We start from the raw sequence: 21,020 nt of genomic DNA, 5'->3' as shown, positions 1-21,020 counted from the left end.
ATGGAATGTGGATCGCCGCTCCTTTCCGCTGTGTCTGTGCGTGCGTGCGAGAGTACACTGCACTACGAAGCCGGCTACCCGAGTTCGATTCCCGCTAACGGCCAACACCCAGTGACGATTATCTGAACCGGCCCTAGGCCTCCCCTAGGTCGGCTCAGTCTCAAATTAGTACCTGGTGCGGTGCGTAAAAAAACATCGCCACTGGGGAAACAAAGGCGGCCGGGCGTGTTGCCGGTCACCCACCCACTCGTGTGCCGTGCCGGCTTTCATAGGTGCTACTCGCTAACAGCACTTTTCCCAACAGTCTGGTCAAGTTCGAGATTTGAAGCTTTCGTGACTGCAATGATTCATATTCTTAGGTTTTTTCGGTAAAGTCACGTAGGCAAAAAAGTTAAAATTAATGAAAGTAAAATAAAAATAAAATCACGACAATCTTAATTTTAGAACTTTCGTGACTGCAGGAATTATTATTTGGTTCTTTCGGTTAAGTCACGTCTAAAGATAAAATAATAAATTAAATTAAATATTATTTAATTTATTATTTTATCTTTAGACGTGACTTAACCAATTAAATTAAATAATATTTAATTTAATTTATTATTTTATCTTTAGACGTGACTTAACCGAAAGAACCAAATAATAAAATCACGACGTTTCGGAGGCAACACAAGCTTCCGTCTTCAGGTGGAACCGTCACAGCAGTCGTGCTGTGACGGTTCCACTTGAATATAGTCTGGTCAAAGCTTACCGGGGGATCTTTGTCTTTGTCTCGTAGAAGCTCTGGAGAAAGTCACGATGAAGCTTTCACTCATCCTCCTTCTCAATTCGGTGGCACGAGTGGTGAGCGGTGGGCCCAAGCCTCTGCTGAGCGGTAAGCGCGTTCGGAGGAATGCATCTCGCCTCGATCCCTCCACTCGCTCCTAATCCAAACCCCGGTCACTCCCAAGATCGCAGTGTCACCAAGATCATCCACACACTCTCCTACCTCTCCCATCTCATCTCACTCTACTCCCCTCCACGCACTCTCCTGCCCCTCCCCTCTCAACTCACTCCACTCCCCTCCACGCACTCTCCTACCTATCCCCTCTCATCTCACTCTACTCCCCTCCACGCACTCTCCTGCCTCTCCCCTCTCATCTCACTCTACTCCCCTCCACGCACTCCCCTACCTCTCACTCCTTGCCCCTGTTTAGGTTCAAGAACTTCCTCTCTACTCCCCGCCTCTCCCTCTCTCTCTCAGTGTGTTGAGATGTCGTTGTATTTAGATGCTGAATATGAATCCACATTGTATCGTGTCCGTACCCATCATCTGGACATCTGCGACCGTGACGCCTGCTGCTGTATATTTGGAGTTTGCGTGTCTCTCATCATCATCACGGTGGCTAGGAGATGTTAACTACCTCGCCTGGTACGCAGGAGACGTGGGTTCGATCCCGACCCTGACGATGCCTGCTGTATATTTGGAGTTTTTGTGTCTCTCTCATCATCATAACGGTGGCTAGGAGATGTTAACTACCTCGCCTGGTCTACAGGAGGTCATGCGTTCGATCCCGACCCTGACGCTTGCTGTATATTTGGAGTTTGCGTCTCTCTCTCATCATCATCACGGTGGCTAGGAGATGTTAACTACCTCGCCTGGTCTACAGGAGGTCGTGGGTTCGATCCCGACCCTGACGCTTGTTGTATATTTGGAGTTTGCGTCTCTCTCTCATCATCATCACGGTGGCTAGGAGATGTTAACTACCTCGCCTGGTCTACAGGAGGTCGTGGGTTCGATCCCGACCCTGACGCTTGTTGTATATTTGGAGTTTGCGTGTCTCTCTACCCGTGGTCGCGTGGATTTTTCTCTGGGTCTTCCGGTTTCTCTCTCCACATTTAGAATCAACGTCACGCGTTCAGAGTTATTCGGCTGCTATAAATCTCCACGTGATGATGATGACGAGCCACTTCGTTGGGCTTTCATCTGTGATCGCCAGGTCGCTTCTGACACAAAGAGCTACTACACAGCTCAGTGGGGCCTCACCTGGTGGGAAAAAAAATTAACCCGTAAAAACAAATTTTTTCACTATAAATCCTTCATATGCGTGGCATCGGTTTTATTTTATTATTGATTTCTGTTTTTCTTGAGTAAGAGTTTCATTTTTTATCACATTGGTATTTTAAATTAAATATAAGGAAAGTCGTATATAAGGACATTGGTCTTTGAAACGGGCGGCTAGAGTCCTCTCGTCCTCTGGCTTGAGATGGCTGCCACCTATGGGTCAGATGATTGCCTGCCACCATTAAGCAATTGGTAATTAAATATAATTATTTTTTTCCTAAAAAGTGTAAAATTTTGGAAAAAAATTTCACGAAAATTAATTGTCACGCACAACGAGTCTGTGTGCAAAATGTCAGCTCGATTGGATCACGGGAAGTGGGTTAAAAAACGACCGAAAGATTTGCACGGTCGTAAGCGCGCAAGCAAGTGAACTTAATATAAAGGATTTAAAAAGTTGAAGCCACGAAATTTCGGGGATCAACTGACGACGGTTATCGGGTGTTGGGATGCTGCGTTTACACTCTCACGGCGACCCTCCCTCGCTCTCTCTCTCCCCCTCGCTCCCCCTCGCTCTCTCTCTTTTACGATCAGAGGAAACAAGATGATGCTCGGTGTAGTCGGCACTTTGCTTCGTTCATCATTTCGTTTTTTTCCAATGCTTTGCTTCATGTAACCCCCCACCCCTTTTTAAATGAAAGATTTCACGCTCTGCTTTCTTTACCCCTTCCCTCTCTCTCTACCCCTCTCTCTACCCCCTCTCTCTACCCCCTCTCTCTACCCCCCCTCTCTCTCTACCCCCCCTCTCTCTCTACCCCCTCTCTCTCTACCCCCTCTCTCTACCCCCTCTCTCTACCCCCTCTCTCTACCCCCTCTCTCTACCCCCCCTCTCTCTCTACCCCCCCCTCTCTCTCTACCCCCTCTCTCTCTACCCCCTCTCTCTACCCCCTCTCTCTACCCCCTCTCTCTACCCCCCCTCTCTCTCTACCCCCCCTCTCTCTCTACCCCCTCTCTCTCTACCCCCTCTCTCTACCCCCTCTCTCTACCCCCCCCTTTCTCTACCCCCTCTCTCTACCCCCTCTCTCTACCCCCTCTCTCTACCCCCCCCCCCTCTTTCTCTACCCCCTCTCTCTCTACCCTCTCTCTCTCTCTACCCCCCCCCTTTTTCTCTACCCCCCTCTCTCTCTACCCCCTCTCTCTCTACCCCCTCTCTCTCTACCCTCTCTCTCTACCCCCTCTCTCTCTACCCCCTCTCTCTACCCCCCCCCTCTTTCTCTACCCCCTCTCTCTCTACCCTCTCTCTCTCTCTCTATCCCCCCCTTTTTCTCTACCCCCTCTCTCTCTACCCCCTCTCTCTCTACCCCCCTCTCTCTACCCCCCCTCTCTCTCTACCCCCTCTCTCTCTACCCTCTCTCTTTACCCCCCCCCTCTTTCTCTATCCCCTCTCTCTCTACCCTCTCTCTCTCTACCCCCCCCCTTTTTCTCTACCCCTCTCTCTCTACCCCCTCTCTCTCTACCCCCCCTCTCTCTACCCCCTCTCTCTCTACCCCCTCTCTCTACCCCCCCCCCTCTCTCTCTACCCCCTCTCTCTCTACCCTCTCTCTCTACCCCCTCTCTCTACCCTCTCTCTCTCTATCCCCTCTCTCGACCCCCTCTCTCCCTACTCCATGTCTATGTTCCCCCTATGTTTTATATGTAATATTTGTAATATTTTTTAAAATATATTTTACGACAAGTGCAGCATCTGCACGCAGCCCTTCTCGCAGTCCAACGGCCTTCGACTGGTAGCTCACATCTGCATGCAGAGCTCCCCGTCTTCTGCACCGATGTGCGCGGCGCATTTAGGGCCACAGCGAGTTGATTTAAAGTGTTGGTTATTTTTCGATTTAAAGCTTTCGTGACTGCAGGGATTCATCTTCTTGGTTCTTTCAGTAAAGTCACAACGCAAGCAGCCGTCCTCAGGTGAAGACCAGGTCTTCACCTGAGGACGGCTGCTTGCGTTGTGGCCGAAACGTCGTGAGAATTATTTCATTATGTTTTATTTTATTATGTTTGTTATTTGTTTGCTGGTGAATTTGTGTACTTCGTATCGGAATCGCCTCCAGTGCTGTTGCTGCTGGCGGCAATACAAGTTGTTTAAAAGTCAAGAAAGTCTCTCTCACTCTCCATCCCCCCTCTCTCGTGTCTCTCGGCTCATTCCTCAGGAAGCCTCCAGCCAAAGTCCCTCGAGGAAACGGAGAGCTTCATCCCAGACTCTGAGGAGTACGACGGCACGCTCGGTACGTCGATCCACTGCTGGATGAGCTTCTCGCCAAACACCACGTGCCATCGGGAGTTGACTGTGGCCATCGGGAGTTAATGTCGCTTGTTTTATAAATATATTTTCTTTTACGACCATAGTGTTGATAATTGGTTCTTTACCCTTCTATCTGGCAACAAAACTGATACTTTTTTACAAGGAGTCATGTTTGCATAGACCACAATACCTGCAGTCATAATGCAAACAAAAACACAACTCTGATAATGTATGCACTGTCCTTGAAGTTGATTGGTCCACACCCGAGACAGCTTTCCTTAGAGCCTAGTCTCACATGGTGTTGGATCAGATGACGCCAAAAGTGGTATTGACGATCGCGTTGAGTCTGTTGTTGTGGTTGTTGTGGTTGTTGTTGTTCATGAAGCCAGTGTAGGGGCTTCTAAGGGGAGCCAATTTTGTTTCGGACAACGGGAAGTGACTCGACTCATATCAGGTCAACGTGAAGAGTGCAAACAGGGAGCCCTTTCATTCAAATAACCACACGTTTAGCTTCGCTCCTTCTCAGCCGTAGAGCGAGCGGCTCGCAATCAGAAGGTCACGAGTTCAATCCCTGGCTGGGGAGAACGGAGGGGGGGGGGGGTGCGGGGGGCAGGCGTGACTCAGCCCATCATCTCTCCGGGGGTTGACAAAATACCTACCAATCTGCGGGGAGGCGGGATCAGCAGCGGCGGTTGTCCAGTACAGAATCTAACCCTCAATCCCGCCATACCAACGTGGAATTTCCACCACTAGCTCAGAGCAGGAACGAAGCACCGCCTAGACGCTCGATCGAGCAGACATCACGTGACAACGGATCCCGACGCGGGCTGACGACAGTTGCCGTCTCGTGAGCCTGTCCACCCTGATGAAGAACGCTAATTGTCCACCCCGATGAAGAACGCTAATTGTCCACCCGCATTTCATTGCAGATGCGTCCGATGCGAGTGAAGATTTTCATCTGGATTCTGGTAGTATCCATCCTCGTATGCAATCTTTGACATATCCACCTTTCCAAATGTCTTGCACCCCACCCCCTCCCCCACCTCTTGCTTAGATCTCAGGCGCTAAGCAGGGTAGTGCTTAGACGTCTGGAACTCACTTCCTTCCGACATTAGGACGCCGCTGGGGCTATGCACTTTGAAATCGCAATTGTAAACTCATTTCTTTAGAAATGTTTTTTGCGTGTCGTGTGTTGTCCTTCCCCCGCGCCTCCAATTAGCACGCTTGGCTACGTACGGTGCGAAAGAAGTTAAACATACATGCAGCAGTGAGTGAGTGAAGCAGCACAGTGCATTGTTGTGCTGTGCTCTAATCCAAACATGTATGCGCCCCGCCTCCACCAACCCTCACGTCCCAACATTTGGTCAATAATCATCCCTGCTTCATCTTCACGGCATTGGGAGGCATCCCATCCAGCAGTGGATTGGCAGAAAGGGCAGTACGTGTATTTGTGTGCGTCCTCTAGCCAATCGCTCAGCGGTCAATACGATCTTACGAGAATGTTACAACGGCCATTTCAGAAATATTTATATTTTTGATCAAATCTCTAATTGATGACATTAATCTTGATTTGAAGCTTTCGTGACTGCAGGAATCTATGCACTTTGGTTCTTTCGGGAAAGTCACGTAGGTAGAAAATAAAATAAATCACGACGTTTCGGGCGCAACACAAGCGTCCGTCATCAGGTGGGAAAGCATGGTCTGCTGCAGACTATTTTAAAAGGTTTGAAATGGGTGTAGCCCAAGGGTCATAAAGAAGTGGCCGGGGCTAGTGATGTTAACGTGATAAATGAGCATGTTACTGTAAGATAGGAGGAGAGCGGCCTCCTCGATGGGGGCACCGAAGTGGCTATGTTAATGTGAGGGATTATCACGATGTTAATGTGAGACATTACCTCACTAAAAAAAAGCGTGCACAAAGAGCATTCGACCTTGGTGCATTGTGCAGAAACCACCCACCAGATCCCGAAGCGCGGCTTGGCGACACTCTTGGCGTAAGCCACCATGAAAATACATTTCAGCAGATGTGACCGACTCACCAGACGCAGCGATGACGGCGGTTTTGTCCATATTAGGAATCATCAGGGGAGTTTGGTCACTGATGCTCACTCGAACGGATTTTCAATAAACAAAGCCACGCGTCCCCATATCCGCAGTCGGACAAAATAAGGGGGTTGGCACAGTGGCGACGAGATGTTAACTCCCTCGCCTGGTATGTAGGAGGTGGTTGGTTCGATTTCGATCCTGACGCCTGCTGCTGTATATTTGGAGTTTGCGTCTCTTTATCTCATCATCATCACGGTGGCTAGGAGATGTTAACTCCCTCGCCTGGTGTGCAGGAGGTTCGTGGGTTCGATCCCGACCCTGACGCAAGCTGCTGTATATTTGGAGTTTGCGTCTCTCTATCTCATCATCATCACGGTGGCTAGATGTCAAATCCTTCGCCTGGCATGCAGGAGGTCGTGGGTTCGATCCCGACCCTGACGCCTGCTGCTGTATATTTGGAGTTTGCGTCTCTCTATCTCATCGTTATCATCATCACGGTGGCTAGGAGATGTTAAATCCTTTGCCTGGTACACAGGAGGTCGTGGGTTCGATCCTGACGCTGACGCCTGCTGCTGTATATTTTGGAGTTTGCATGCCTCCCCGGTGGTCGTGTGGATTTTTCTCCGAGTCCTCCGTTTTGTTCCCCTCCACATTTAGTATCAACACGCAATTCAGAGTAATTCCGCTGCCATACATTCCCACGTGATGTTGATAAGCCACTTCGTTAAAGCTCATAATTTGTGATGACCTGGTTCGCATCTCAAGAAGGGCTCTGTAGCTCAGCGGAGGCTCGACCTGGTGAAATAAAAACAAGAAGTGAAGTAGAAAATCGGAGTGAAATGAAAGCGCTTGGAGAAGACGTCAACCCGAGCGGGTCCCCTGGCACCGGGAGAGGCGTCGTCGTGTCCGTGTTGTTGTCGGTGCGAAGCGGAACTCTGCCCACGTGGGGGGAGGCAGAAGGCGCAGCAGGGGGGTCACGGCGCACAGTGCCAGCGGCGGTGGTTGTGGTGGTGGTGGCTGTGGTGGTGGTGGTGGTTGCGGTGGTTATGGTTGTGGTGGTTGTGGTGGCTGTGGTGTTGGCTGTGGTGGTGGCTGTGGTGGTGGTTGTGGTGGTGGTGGTGGCTGTGGTGGCTGTGGTGGTGGTGGCTGTTATGGTGGTTGTGGTGGTGGTGGTGGCTGTGGTGGTGGTGGTGGCAGTGGTGGTGGTGGCTGTGGTGATGGTTGTGGTGGGGGCTGTGGTGGTGGTGGTGGCTGTGGTGGTGGCTGTGGTGGTAGCTGTAGTGGTGGTAGCGGTAGCGGTGGCGGCGCGCTGTCTGGACAGCGGCGATAAACAACTCCGAGTTTCGTGGCTCTGCGCCAAGAGACGCGCCGCTGTCCCCAGCGAGCCGGCGCGTGCCCGCTAGGAGCGTGGGGGAGCAGCGCGCGCGTGCACGAGACGGGCACTCGAGGCGAGGTGCGGTCCCACCGCGTTGCAAAGCAGAGAGAGAGAGACAGAGAGAGGTTTTTTTCGTCGGATAATTTATTTTTTGTAAATTATAAGCGTTGGAATTTTTTGTTATAATTTGTGTTTTTTTAATTTTGTTAAATCATATTTTATTTGAAGTTTTCGTGACTGCAGGAATTACTCTTTGGTTAATTTTTGATTTAAAGCTTTCGTGACTGCAGGGATTCATCTTCTTGGTTCTTTCGGTAAAGTCACGTAGAAGGGAAATAATAAAATAATAAAAATAAAACATAATAAAATAATTATCACGACGTTTCGGCTAATACAATAATACAAATAAAACATAATAAAATAATTATCACGACGTTTCGGCTACAACGCTTGTGTTGTGGCTGAAACGTCGTGATAATTATTTTATTATGTTTTATTTTTATTATTTTATTATTTCCCTTCTACGTGACTTTACCGAAAGAACCAAGAATATACTCTTTGGTTCTTTCGGTAAAGTCACGTAGAAATTAATTAATGAACTAATAGAGTACGACGTTTAATCGAAACGTTTAATCGAAACGTCGTACTTTATATTTAATACATTTTCTTTCTACGTGACTTTACCGAAAGAACCAAAAAGTAAATCATGATTATTATAAATTGATAGATTTTTCTAATTTATTTCTTAAAGTTTTTATTATTTTTATTATTACTTCTTAATTTAGTTAAAACTTTTTTTTATCTAAAACTATTTTAACGTAAACTACTTTTTATTTCTCCAGATGTAAGGTTCCACTCAGCTGTGTGGCTCTTTTTTTTTATCAGAAGCGACCCTGGCCATCACAAATGATAGCTGATCAACGAAACGGCTTAGGGGCCGTCCATAAATGACGTCACGCACCTAGGGGGGCGGGGGGTCAGACATTTGTGACGATGTGTGACGAGGGGGGGGGGGGGTTCGAGAAATGTGACGTCACATCAAAATGCGCAACTTTAAATAAACATAGACAACACGTTCTACTTAATTAAATAGACTTCTTAATAAATGTTTTCTCCTACAACATCAGAGTGCAGCGCCACATTAAATACGCACTACAATGACAATAGTTGAAAGTGATTTGAAACATGTTTTATGGTTTGGAGGGGGGGGGGGCAGAGCTTTGTGACGTCATATTTGAGGGAGGGGGGGTCTGACTTTTTGTGACGCCGTGTGACGAGGGGGGGGGGGTCAAAAATTGTCCAAAATCGGGTGACGTCATTTATGAACGGCCCCTTATCATCATCATCACGTGGACATTTACAGCAGTCGAATACTCTTAAACGAATGCTGATTCTAAACGTGCAGAGCAAAACCGAAGGAACCGGAGACATACCCACGCGACCACGGATAGAGAATCATGCAAACTCCAAATACACAGCAGGCGTCAGGGACGAGATGGAACCTACGACCTCCTGTGTACCAGGCGAGGTAGTTAACATCTCCTAGCCACCGTGATGATGAGAGAGAGAGACGCAAACTCCAAATATACAGCAGCAGGCGTCAGGGTCGGGATCGAACCCACGATCTCCTGTATACCAGGTGAGGTAGTTAACATCTTCTAGCCACCGTGATGATGATGAGAGAGAGACACGCAAACTCCAAATATACAGCAGCAGGCGTCAGGGTCGGGATCGAACCCACGATCCCCTGTATACCAGGCGAGGTAGTTAACATCTCACCACCGTGGCGCCCGTATGTCGGGCTTGGGCAGGACATTTACACCAGCCGAATACTCTTAAACGAATGCTGATTCTAAACGTGCAGAGTAAAACCGAAGGAACCGGAGACATACCCACGCGACCACGGATAGAGAATCATGAAACTCCAAATACACAGCAGGCGTCAGGGACGAGATGGAACCTACGACCTCCTGTGTACCAGGCGAGGTAGTTAACATCTCCTAGCCACCGTGATGATGAGAGAGAGAGACGCAAACTCCAAATATACAGCAGCAGGCGTCAGGGTCGGGATCGAACCCACGATCCCCTGTATACCAGGCGAGGTAGTTAACATCTCACCACCGTGGCGCCCGTATGTCGGGCTTGGGCAGGACGCGTTTGCTCGAAGGGACGATGATCACAGATGGTCAAGACTAACAACAGAGTGGAAGCCGAGGGATGGAATAGAAACCTACCGGACATCCGAGCGAGGAAATTTGTTTGCGTGTGCAGGTGAGAGGTGGCCTTCATGCAGCAGTGGATTAACCACGTCTGATGATAATGACGATGACGATGTCACCGTATTAATTGGCACGCCGCAGACAGTTGATCGGCGGGTTATGAGGGGTGGGGTTAAGTGTGGCTTCTGCCGACCCTTCCAGGACACGTGTCCAGCATGGAAGAGTAGGCCAAATACCCTCGGCAGCAGTGTTCACTCATTGTCAGAGGGCAGCCACTTTCGCCGAAAGCAGCTGCGAAAAAGCAGCTGCGCTGGGTGGGTGTCACGCGTGGTGCAGGATGTCGGGAGAGGCACTGGCACCCAGAACGGCGTTGGAGGCCAGATCTATGGGTCTCTGTGTGAGCCTATGGGTTTCTCTGTGAGTCTATGGGTCTCTCTGTGAGTCTATGTATCTGTGTGAGTTTCTGTGAGTTTATCGGTCTCCCTGTGAGTATATGGGTGAGTGTGTGAGTCTCTGTGTGAGTGTGTGGGTCTCTGTGTGAGTGTGTGGGTCTCTATGTGAGTGAGTCTCTGTATGATTGAGTGGGTCTCTGTGTGAGTGTGTGGGTCTCTGTGCGAGTGTGTGTGTCTCTGTGCGAGTCTGTGGGTCTCTGTGTGAGTGTGTGTGTCTCTGTGTTAGTGTGTGGGTCTCTGTGTGAGTGTGTGGGTCTCTGTGCGAGTCTGTGGGTCTCTGTGTGAGTGTGTGTGTCTCTGTGTGAGTGTGTGGGTCTCTGTATGAGTGTGTGGGTCTCTGTGCGAGTGTGTGGGTCTCTGTGCGAGTGTGTGTGTCTCTGTGCGAGTCTGTGGGTCTCTGTGTGAGTGTGTGTGTCTCTGTGTGAGTGTGTGGGTCTCTGTATGAGTGTGTGGGTCTCTGTGCGAGTGTGTGGGTCTCTGTGCGAGTGGGTCTCTGCGTGTCCACTGTGCAAACAGCTGCTGCTGCGGGATCTGGCGCCGGGTCTAACGCGTTGCTAGCGAGGCGGTGACGGTGGCATCCACAGCTCTTGGCTGTAACATCAAAACATCACGTGCACTCCTCGCAGTGGCTTCTGGCTGGCCATCAAACAACGGCGGCGGTCACCGCATTGCCGCTCGCTTTTGGATGCGCTTTTCTGCTGCTGTCCGGATCGCCCTTCATTTCGATATTATACTTTTAAATCATCAACCATGATTGACAATTCATAATCAACGTTTTTGGGTTTAGATCGCGTTATTATTTATAAATGTGTCGTAACCCTCCACCACCCGACACAGCCAATCAGTAAAAAAGTGTCACGTTGACAAAAGACAAATTAGTTCACTGCTTTAGCCCACCGGTGTGTTGAAGCGTGAAACCACAACATTTACAATTTGAGTACGACGTTTCGCTGGTGATTGCATCCAGCATCATCGGGTAATTCGCCAGAATGGTGAGGGCTCTGCTCTGTCTCCCGTTCTTATATAGAGCAACAGAAGGGTGACGTGTGTAGCATGATTGACAAACTTGTTTAAAACTATACATACATGTTGGGCACCATCAACTGGTGAAACCACGTGCGCTGCCGGATCCACGGACCTCTTGACACCTGTGGCTGCCCCCCCCCCCGACCCTACCCGGCCCTGCTGCTCGTTGCAGGCGAAGACGCGGATTACTTCGATGGAGGCTTCCCCCAGGACTGCGCCGAGATTTTCAAGCAGGGAATCACCGACGATGGCATCTACACCATCCAGCCCGCAGCGTCTCGGGAGCCATTCGAGGTTACGTTTCCCTCCCATCGCAGACAGACAGTCGCACAGAGAGGGAGAGAGCGAGAGAGTGAGCGATAGAGAGAGCGAGAGAGTGAGCGAGAGAGAGTGAGCGAGAGAGAGAGCGAGAGAGTGAGCGAGAGAGAGTGAGCGAGAGAGTGAGCGAGAGAGTGAGCGAGAGAGTGAGCGAAAGAGTGAGCGAGAGAGTGAGCGAGAGAGTGAGCGAGAGAGTGAGCGAAAGAGTGAGCGAGAGAGTGAGCGAGAGAGTGAGCGAAAGAGTGAGCGAGAGAGTGAGCGAGAGAGTGAGCGAGAGAGAGTGAGCGAGAGAGAGTGAGCGAGAGAGTGAGCGAGAGAGAGTGAGCGAGAGAGTGAGCGAGAGAGAGAGCGAGAGAGTGAGCGAGAGAGAGTGAGCGAGAGAGTGAGCGAGAGAGTGAGCGAGAGAGTGAGCGAAAGAGTGAGCGAGAGAGTGAGCGAGAGAGTGAGCGAGAGAGAGTGAGCGAGAGAGTGAGCGAGAGAGTGAGCGAGAGAGAGTGAGCGAGAGAGTGAGCGAGAGAGTGAGCGAGAGAGAGAGCGAGAGAGTGAGCGAGAGAGAGTGAGCGAGAGAGTGAGCGAGAGAGTGAGCGAGAGAGTGAGCGAAAGAGTGAGCGAGAGAGTGAGCGAGAGAATGAGCGAGAGAGAGTGAGCGAGAGAGTGAGCGAGAGAGAGTGAGCGAGAGAGAGTGAGCGAGAGAGTGAGCGAGAGTGAGCGAGAGAGTGAGCGAGAGAGTGAGCGAGAGAGTGAGCGAGAGAGTGAGCGAAAGAGTGAGCGAGAGAGTGAGCGAGAGAATGAGCGAGAGAGAGTGAGCGAGAGAGTGAGCGAGAGAGAGTGAGCGAGAGAGAGTGAGCGAGAGAGTGAGCGAGAGAGAGTGAGCGAGAGAGTGAGCGAGAGAGTGAGCGAGAGAGAGTGAGCGAGAGAGTGAGCGAGAGAGTGAGCGAGAGAGTGAGCGAGAGAGTGAGCGAGAGGTGGGGGTTTACATAAAGCAAAGTTATTATTTTTTAAAAATACGAAATGATGAACGAGGCAAAGTGCCGAATACACCGAGCATCTTCTTGTTTCCACTGATCGTAAAAAAAAAAGAGAGGGAGACAGACGGACGGTGTTGCTAAAAGCCAGAACACAAAGCAGTAGGATTCAAAGCCATCGATGAGAAAATGTTGTCAGCAGGAGAATGCACCAGGGCAGGCTGGAAGAGCAACTTGGTTCCACAGAGCGTAGAGGTGCTGCTCACAAACGGAAAAGGCACGACTCCCATCATGCATTGCGTGCACGTCTTAGACAAGGCCGAGAGCGGCTCGCGATCGAAAAATGTTGTCGGGTCGTATCCTGGTTAGGGGGGGGGGTGGGGGTTGATTTGGCCCATCACTTCTTCCCCCGCACCTCCGATTAGCAAGGTTGGCTACGTACGATGGGAAAGATGTTCAATATGCATACAAACATCCCTCCGGGGTCAATCGAATGAGTACAGCAGTGCTATTGTGGGGGGAGTCAAATGGTTTGTCTCCTGTGGAGATATTCGACCCCGTCATAGGAATGTGGAATTCCCACCATTAGCTTTGCAGGGCTATACCTAGGAGATGAGCACCAATGCCTCACTGCTTATTTGAGCAGCAGGAGATCACCTTTGACGTATGATCAAATCTTGTTTTAAAAGTGGGGCGCCACGGTGGCTAGGAGATGTTAACTACCTCGCCTGGTATGCAGGAGGTCGTGGGTTCGATCCCGATCCTGGCGCCTGCTGCTGCTGTATATTTGGAGTCTGCGTGTCTCTCTCTCTCATTATCACGGTGGCTAGGAGATGTTAACTACCTCGCCTGGTATGCAGGAGGTCGTGGGTTCGATCCCGATCCTGGCGCCTGCTGCTGCTGTATATTTGGAGTTTGCGGTGTTTCTCTCCCCGTGGTCGCGTGGATTTTTCTCCGGGTCCTCCGGCTTTTCCCCTCCACATTTAGAATCAACACCACGCGTTCAGAGTATTTGGCTGCTCTACATTTCCACGTGACGATCATTCGTGATGGCCAGGGTCGCTTCTGGAAAATAGTTACGTAGCTCAGTGGGGCCCTTACCTGGTAAAATAAAATAAAAAAAATTGCTTTTCCAGTTTAGTTTTTAAACGCACCCTGTGATGAAATATTTCGTAGAACGTCTGAAATGCCACGCACAATCGCGAGTTTCAGCAGCTTCGCGACCGACCGTGGCGAGCTGCGATGCCAAGTTTCCAAAAATAACACAGAGAGGCCCCAAAGATAAACTTTTCTAAACTTGAACCTTGAAACGCCGCATGGGCCGGACCCTCTGATCTGGCCCCGGCGACTCCGTCAGATGTTTGCTCGAAAGTCAAGACGTGAAATTCCAACCGTCCGTGCCGTCTGCTGGCTTTTAGATTGCATCACGGTGTCCGATGGAAGCCCACGGATGAATCGGAATGGGGAGTCTTTGTTTGGACTGGAGGAGGAATCCGATGAGCTATGAAGCTCTTTTTTCACAGGTGTCCAACGAGCGGGCGTGGGTCGGCGAGTTATATCAAACAATAAAAAAACGACAGCAGTGGAAAACAGAGAAGTCACTAAGCTTCGATGTAAAGCTTTCGTGACTGCAGGGATTCAGAGCAGAGGTGCCAGCCTTCACGAGTGTATACGTGGCCAGCACCACGCCTGACCGCCTTTGTCTCCCCAGCGGCGATGTTTACACACCGCACCAGGTACTCAGTTGATGCTGAATCGACCTAAAGGAGGCCTCGGACCATTTCAAATATTTGTCACTGGTGTTGGCTGTGAGCGGGAATCGAACTCGGGTTGCGGGTTTCGTAGCGCAGCGTGCTAACCGCGACACCACCGCTCTCCCATACACACAACAAACATAAAGACAAAGATCCCCCATATAGTCTTAACAGACTGTAGGGGCAAGTGCTGTTAGCGAGCACCTATGAAGACCGAAACGGTACACGAGGGGGTGGGTGGCCAGCACCACGCCCGACCGCCTTTGTCTCCCCAGTGGCGATGTTTATACACACCGCACCCAGGTACTCATTTGAGGCTGAGTCGACCTAGGGGAGGCACGGGACCAGTTCAGATAATCGTCACTGGTGTTGGCCGTGAGCGGGAATCGAACCCGTGTCGCCGGGTTCATAGCGCAACGCGCTAACTGCTACACCACCGCTCCCCCATACACACGTGCACACGCGCACACACACGCACGCACACACACACACGTGCGCACACACGCGTGCGCGCACACGCAGGCCTTCTGCGACATGGGGACAGACGGCGGTGGCTGGACGGTGTTCCAGCGACGGCAGAGCGGCGCCGTCGACTTCAACCGCACGTGGGGCGAGTACAAGCGCGGCTTCGGCGTGCCGAGCGGGGAGCACTGGCTGGGGAACGACCGCTTGCACGAGCTCACCTGGGGCCCTGCCGGCGCTCACCTGGCGAGGCACGGCGCGGCGGTAAGAGCGGTCGCGCTTTTAAAAATGTACAGTCATACCTCGGTATACGACCGCGTTGGAATACGTCGAATTTGGTATACGTCGTGTTTTGACGAGAAAAAAATGTCTTGGTATACGACGTCTTGCTTGGGATACGACGCGCTTGCTAGAACTTGTATGGGTCGGGATGAGTCACTGCGTACAGTACCCGTGTACACAATACTGTTACGGCTCTAACAAGCCGTTGTAACAGTATTGTGTGGAATGACCAGACAATGTCACACTTCAGGAATATTCTTAGAAGAAGGCAAAAACAAACTTCAATGGACAGGTTTTTAGTAAAACTCAAACCTGGTGAGCCTCAACCAGGTCCAAGTCAAGAAAAAAGACGGAAAAGAGAAAAACCCCCCAGAATTTCAGCTTCCTGAAGTTTTAATGGAAGGGGACTCTCCTTCCAAAAAATAACATTTCCTCCTCCTCCCCTTCCTCACCACCATCCTCGTAGGCTAGCAACTCCTCTCAGCAACGTAAAGTGATGCTAAATAAATTTTTTATTTCAATTTATTTTAATTTATTTATGCATTTTAGTAATAAGTAGGGTCTAAATTATTTATACAACCCAATGAATGTATAATATGCCATATAAAATATAATTTCTTATACTCCAGAACAGATTATTTCCTTTCCCTTTATTTATGGGAAATATTCGTTTGGAATACGTCATTTTCGGTATAAGTCCTATCTTCTGGAACGAATTAACGACGTTTACCGAGGTATCACTGTATATATAGACACCGGCAGTCCCCGACTTACGAACGGTTCATAAGTCGGAACTCGATATTTAATTGTACCGTGGAGTGCACACGTATGGTAAGTGTTTATAAAATGTGTTATGGTTCAATGAAAAAAGTGAAGCGTTAAACTCGTAAATCAGAAATATTGCAGATTTGTTTGTAACACTGCAATAAATGCTGTATAGTAAATATAACAATAAATAAAGTAACAATGAAAGTAAAAAAATCTGCTTTGTTTTCACTTATCTTGATCGCTTGTTGGAAGGGGTGTAATGAGTCCCAGCCAGATGCTCTCGGAGGATCACTCCGTCAAACAAAATAGCTCCGCGGTTCGGTTCGTAAGCACGACCAAACCTGATGGCGGTTTATCTTGGTTCTTTCGGTAAAGTCACATAGAAGGAAAGTAATAAAATAATAAAAATAAAACATAATAAAATAATTCTCACGACGTTTCGGCCACAACGCAAGCAGCCGAAACGTCGTCAGAATTATTTTATTATGTTTTATTATAATAAAATAATAAAAATAAAACATAAAATAATTTACACGACGTTTCGGCCACAACGCAAGCAGCCGAAACGTCGTCAGAATTATTTTATTATGTTTTATTATAATAAAATAATAAAAATAAAACATAATAAAATAATTCTCACGACGTTTCGGCCACAACGCAAGCAGCCGAAACGTCGTCAGAATTATTTTATTATGTTTTATTTTTATTATTTTATTACTTCCCTTCTACGTGACTTTACCGAAAGAACCAAGATGAATCCCTGCAGTCACGAAAGCTTTAAATCGAAATTTAAACTGATGGAGGTTCTTTCGTAAGTGCGGATATTCGTAAGTCGGACCTTCGTATCTCCGGGACTGCGTGTATATACCAACCGGCAGCCCACACGCGTGTGCGTCTGTCCGTCCATCTGCCCGCCCGCTTGCCCGCCCGCCCGCCCGCCCATCCACTTTCACGTGCATCGGTGGATTACACAAGGACACATCGCGTCATCGCGTTCAACCGCTTCATTGCGCTCTTGAGCAGACGCCCGGTGGATCTTTGAGTTTCATCGGGCTCCGATCTCCGATGAAACTAAACTTTGGAGCTTGGAACGCCCGAATGCACAGAGAGCCACCATAGCAGAGCATTCGGTGATATATCCTGCTTGCACAGGCGATGCAAATTCAACACGTTCGTCAAAAACAGTGTGGCCTTGAGAAAAAAAAGCGGACAAAACGTAACATTTCACAGCAAACAGCTATCGAGGCCTGGGAGATAATAGTTGGAGACTGCACGATACACGGTGGGGCACCCATACATTTTTTTTATTCGGGTCCCATCATGCACAGTGCAGACTCCCACTTGTCCCTTTGACGGGTGAGTCATCACCATGGTCACAGTCATCACCATGGTGACAGTCATCACCATGGTCACAGTCATCACCATGGTCACAGTTATCACCATGGTCACAGTTATCACCATGGTGACAGTCATCACCATGGTCACAGTCATCACCATGGTCACAGTCATCACCATGGTCACAGTCATCACCATGGTCACAGTCATCACCATGGTCACAGTCATCACCATGGTCACAGTCATCACCATGGCCACTGTCATCACCATGGTCACAGTCATCACCATGGTCACAGTCATCACCATGGTCACAGTCATCACCATGGTCACAGTCATCACCATGGCCACTGTCATCACCATGGTCACAGTCATCACCATGGTCACAGTCATCACCATGGTCACAGTCATCACCATGGTCACAGTCATCACCATGGCCACTGTCATCACCATGGTCACAGTCATCACCATGGTCACAGTCATCACCATGGTCACAGTCATCACCATGGTCACAGTCATCACCATGGCCACTGTCATCACCATGGTCACAGTCATCACCATGGTCACAGTCATCACCATGGTCACAGTCATCACCATGGTCACAGTCATCACCATGGCCACTGTCATCACCATGGTCACAGTCATCACCATGGTCACAGTCATCACCATGGTCACAGTCATCACAATGGGCACAGTCATCATCATGGTCACAGTCATCACAATGGGCAGTCATCATCATGGTCACAGTCATCACCATGGTCACAGTCATCACCATGGTCACAGTCATCACCATGGTCACAGTCATCACAATGGTCGCAGTCATCATCATGGTCGCAGTCATCACCATGGTCGCAGTCATCACCATGGTCACAGTCATCACCATGGTCACAGTCATCACCATGGTCACTGTCATCACCATGGTCACAGTCATCACCATGGTCACAGTCATCACCATGGTCACAGTCATCACCATGGTCACAGTCATCACCATGGTCACAGTCATCACAATGGGCACAGTCATCATCATGGTCACAGTCATCACAATGGGCAGTCATCATCATGGTCACAGTCATCACCATGGTCACAGTCATCACCATGGTCACAGTCATCACCATGGTCACAGTCATCACAATGGTCACAGTCATCATCATGGTCGCAGTCATCACCATGGTCGCAGTCATCACCATGGTCACAGTCATCACCATGGCCACTGTCATCACCATGGTCACAGTCATCACCATGGTCACAGTCATCACCATGGTCACAGTCATCACCATGGTCACAGTCATCACCATGGCCACTGTCATCACCATGGTCACAGTCATCACCATGGTCACAGTCATCACCATGGTCACAGTCATCACCATGGTCACAGTCATCATTGTGTTGTTCCATGGCCCTGTACCGTTCCCGTTACGCTGCAAAGTGCACCGAAGCCGACTCTATCGAGGGCGATGTCGGCACGTCAGATAACGACTGACCGTGACTGATTGACCATCGCCGTTCTTTGTGCCCCCACCCCGACCCGCCAGCGCCGTGCGAGACGCCTCGATGGCGCCGGCGGTAACGGTGGCGGCGGTGGCGATGGCACCGGCGATGGTACCGGCGCCGGCGGAGCGAGCCTGCGCGTCGAGCTCGAGGACTGGCACGGCGTGCGCCGCCACGCGCTCTACGCTCGCTTCCGCGTGGCGCCCGAGCGCGAGCGCTACCGCCTGACGGCGCGCGCCTACCGGGGCGACGCCGGCAACGCCCTCACCTACCGGCGCGGCTACAGCCACGACGGGCGGCCCTTCTCGACGCCGGACCGCGACCACGACGCGTATGCGGCGGGAAGCTGCGCCGCCTACTACGCCGCCGGCTGGTGGTTCGACGCCTGCTTCGCCGCCAACCTCAACGGCCGCTACTACCGGGGTGGCCGGTACCGCGGAGCCATCACCGACGGCATCTTCTGGGGCACGTGGTACCTGCTGAGCGACTACCGCTCAGGGCGCAAGTACACCTTCAAGTTCGTGGAGATGAAGACGAGGCCGGCGGATTTCTGAGAGCGGGGGAGCGGGGGCCGGGTGCCATTCCGGTCTCCCGTCGCGAAGTGCGTTTGGGGTTTTTGTTTCGCGACGGGAATTGGACGCGCTGCGACGGACGTGTTAGGGAACACAATTTTTGTTTTTCGTGACGTGGGCTGCCGAATCGGGTGGAACGCGATCGAGCGATCGGAGCTGTGTCACGCGAGTAGGAATCGGCTGCCTCGGCGTAGCATCATCGCACGAGACAGTGGGATGCTGCTGGATGTTTCTAGATGCTACCCACGCGCCTCAAGCATTTGTTCGGCCTGCGTACGCATCTCACGTGTCATCGCGGACCGTGCTTTACCCTACAATATATTAATTAGTACAACGCGATTTTTCCGTAACGCGTTGTTCTTCAGGAACATCCACCGCGTTATAGGAGAACTGCACAAAAATCTACGGAGGCAGTCGTCCTCCAACAACAACGTGGAGAGCAGAGGAGTGACATTCACAATGAGCGGAGCGCCGGGCGGCTAGAACGGAGCAAGTCGGCACAGTAAGGGGCCTACAGCTGCCAGTCATCTCAGTCAGTTGACGCATGGCACCACCTGGGTCTGTTCCGTGACCTCCTGTCAGCAGTGAGCCTTCGACACTTCACGTGGCCTCACCACGGGCACCTGGCCTGGCACAAGCGTCGTGGCGACATCACCGTCACTTCGTGGCGAATGGCGGCTGTTGCTTTAGGATACGGAGGTGGGGGGGGGACTGCTGGTTGGAGACTTTGAAGCCGCAGGCGTCATGGCAGAACGGTGAAGGCTGCGTTGGCCGGTGATGTTTGTATGGATTTATTTATTGCTGGTGTTGTTCCATTGCAAGCGTGCATTTTCAAGTTGTGTTGGTTGTGTCGCACATGCGGGGACATTAATCGGCAATTGTATCCTATAAAGCATGCTCAGCAGGCTCAGGGAAGCTCTCTGCGATAGAGGACTTTTCTTTTTTAAATCCTTTATATTAAGTTCACTTGCTTGCTTGCTTGCGCGCTTACGACCGTGCAAATCTTTCGGTCGTTTTTTAACCCACTTCCCGTGATCGAATCGAGCTGACATTTTGCACACAGACTCGTTGTGCGTGACAATTTATTTTCGTGAAAATTTTTTTCCAAAATTTTCCACTTTTTAGGAATTTTTTTTTTTTCATATTTAATTTAAAATACCAATGTGATAAAAATGAAACTCTTACTCAAGAAAAACAGAAATGAATAATAAAATAAAACCGATGCCACGCATATAAAGGATTTATAGTGAAAAACTTTGTTTTTACGGGTTAATTTTTTTGAAGTCCAGTACACAGCACCGGTCACATTGTTCGATAGCCACACAAAAGCCGCCGCTGCTGCTGCTGCTGCTGCTGCGAGGATAAGCGGAGTTCGCCGTGATGCTGGTTCATGCTCCTTGACACAGCTCAGCGGACGGGACACTTATCGGCTTGAGAATTCACGTGTTTTGTATTTTAAGCACTGCTTCCGTGGGATTTGTAAAGCAAAACGTTTAGCGGAAACGCCGCGTGTTGGCTGATGTAGAACGACACGACAATTACAGAGGCTGACGGCAGAATATCGTTCATTACCGGAGCAACTCTACCGTTGCAGAATTCTGATGCAGTGGGACATTAAACATTTTGT

The 21,020-nt window shown here is 50.1% G+C and overlaps 1 protein-coding gene across 1 annotated transcript; it reads left to right on the top strand.

The window, feature by feature from the left end:
- The first annotated feature begins 795 nt into the window (after positions 1–795).
- Positions 796–19,375, top strand: LOC144739235 (fibroleukin-like). The gene is made up of 5 exons (XM_078622204.1): positions 796–871; positions 4,243–4,317; positions 11,625–11,746; positions 15,012–15,215; positions 18,866–19,375. Exons 1-5 carry the CDS (start codon positions 796–798, stop codon positions 19,373–19,375), a joined length of 987 nt encoding a protein of 328 aa, XP_078478330.1.
- The last annotated feature ends 1,645 nt before the right edge of the window (positions 19,376–21,020 follow it).

The sequence above is a fragment of the Lampetra planeri genome, unplaced genomic scaffold, assembly GCF_965212315.1.
Source record: "Lampetra planeri unplaced genomic scaffold, kcLamPlan1.2.h2 scaffold_138, whole genome shotgun sequence".
NCBI classification, from domain to species: Eukaryota; Metazoa; Chordata; class Hyperoartia; order Petromyzontiformes; family Petromyzontidae; genus Lampetra; species Lampetra planeri.
This window is presented reverse-complemented; position numbering and strand designations above follow the sequence as displayed.

Excerpts from the sequence above, each read along its gene's own strand:
- LOC144739235 (XM_078622204.1), top strand. The coding sequence starts at position 796 with ATGAAGCTTTCACTCATCCTCCTTCTCAATTCGGTGGCACGAGTGGTG. Across the intron at positions 4,318-11,624 it reads GGAGTACGACGGCACGCTCG|GCGAAGACGCGGATTACTTC; the intron begins GTACGTCGATCC and ends TGCTCGTTGCAG. Across the intron at positions 15,216-18,865 it reads TGGCGAGGCACGGCGCGGCG|CGCCGTGCGAGACGCCTCGA; the intron begins GTAAGAGCGGTC and ends CCGACCCGCCAG.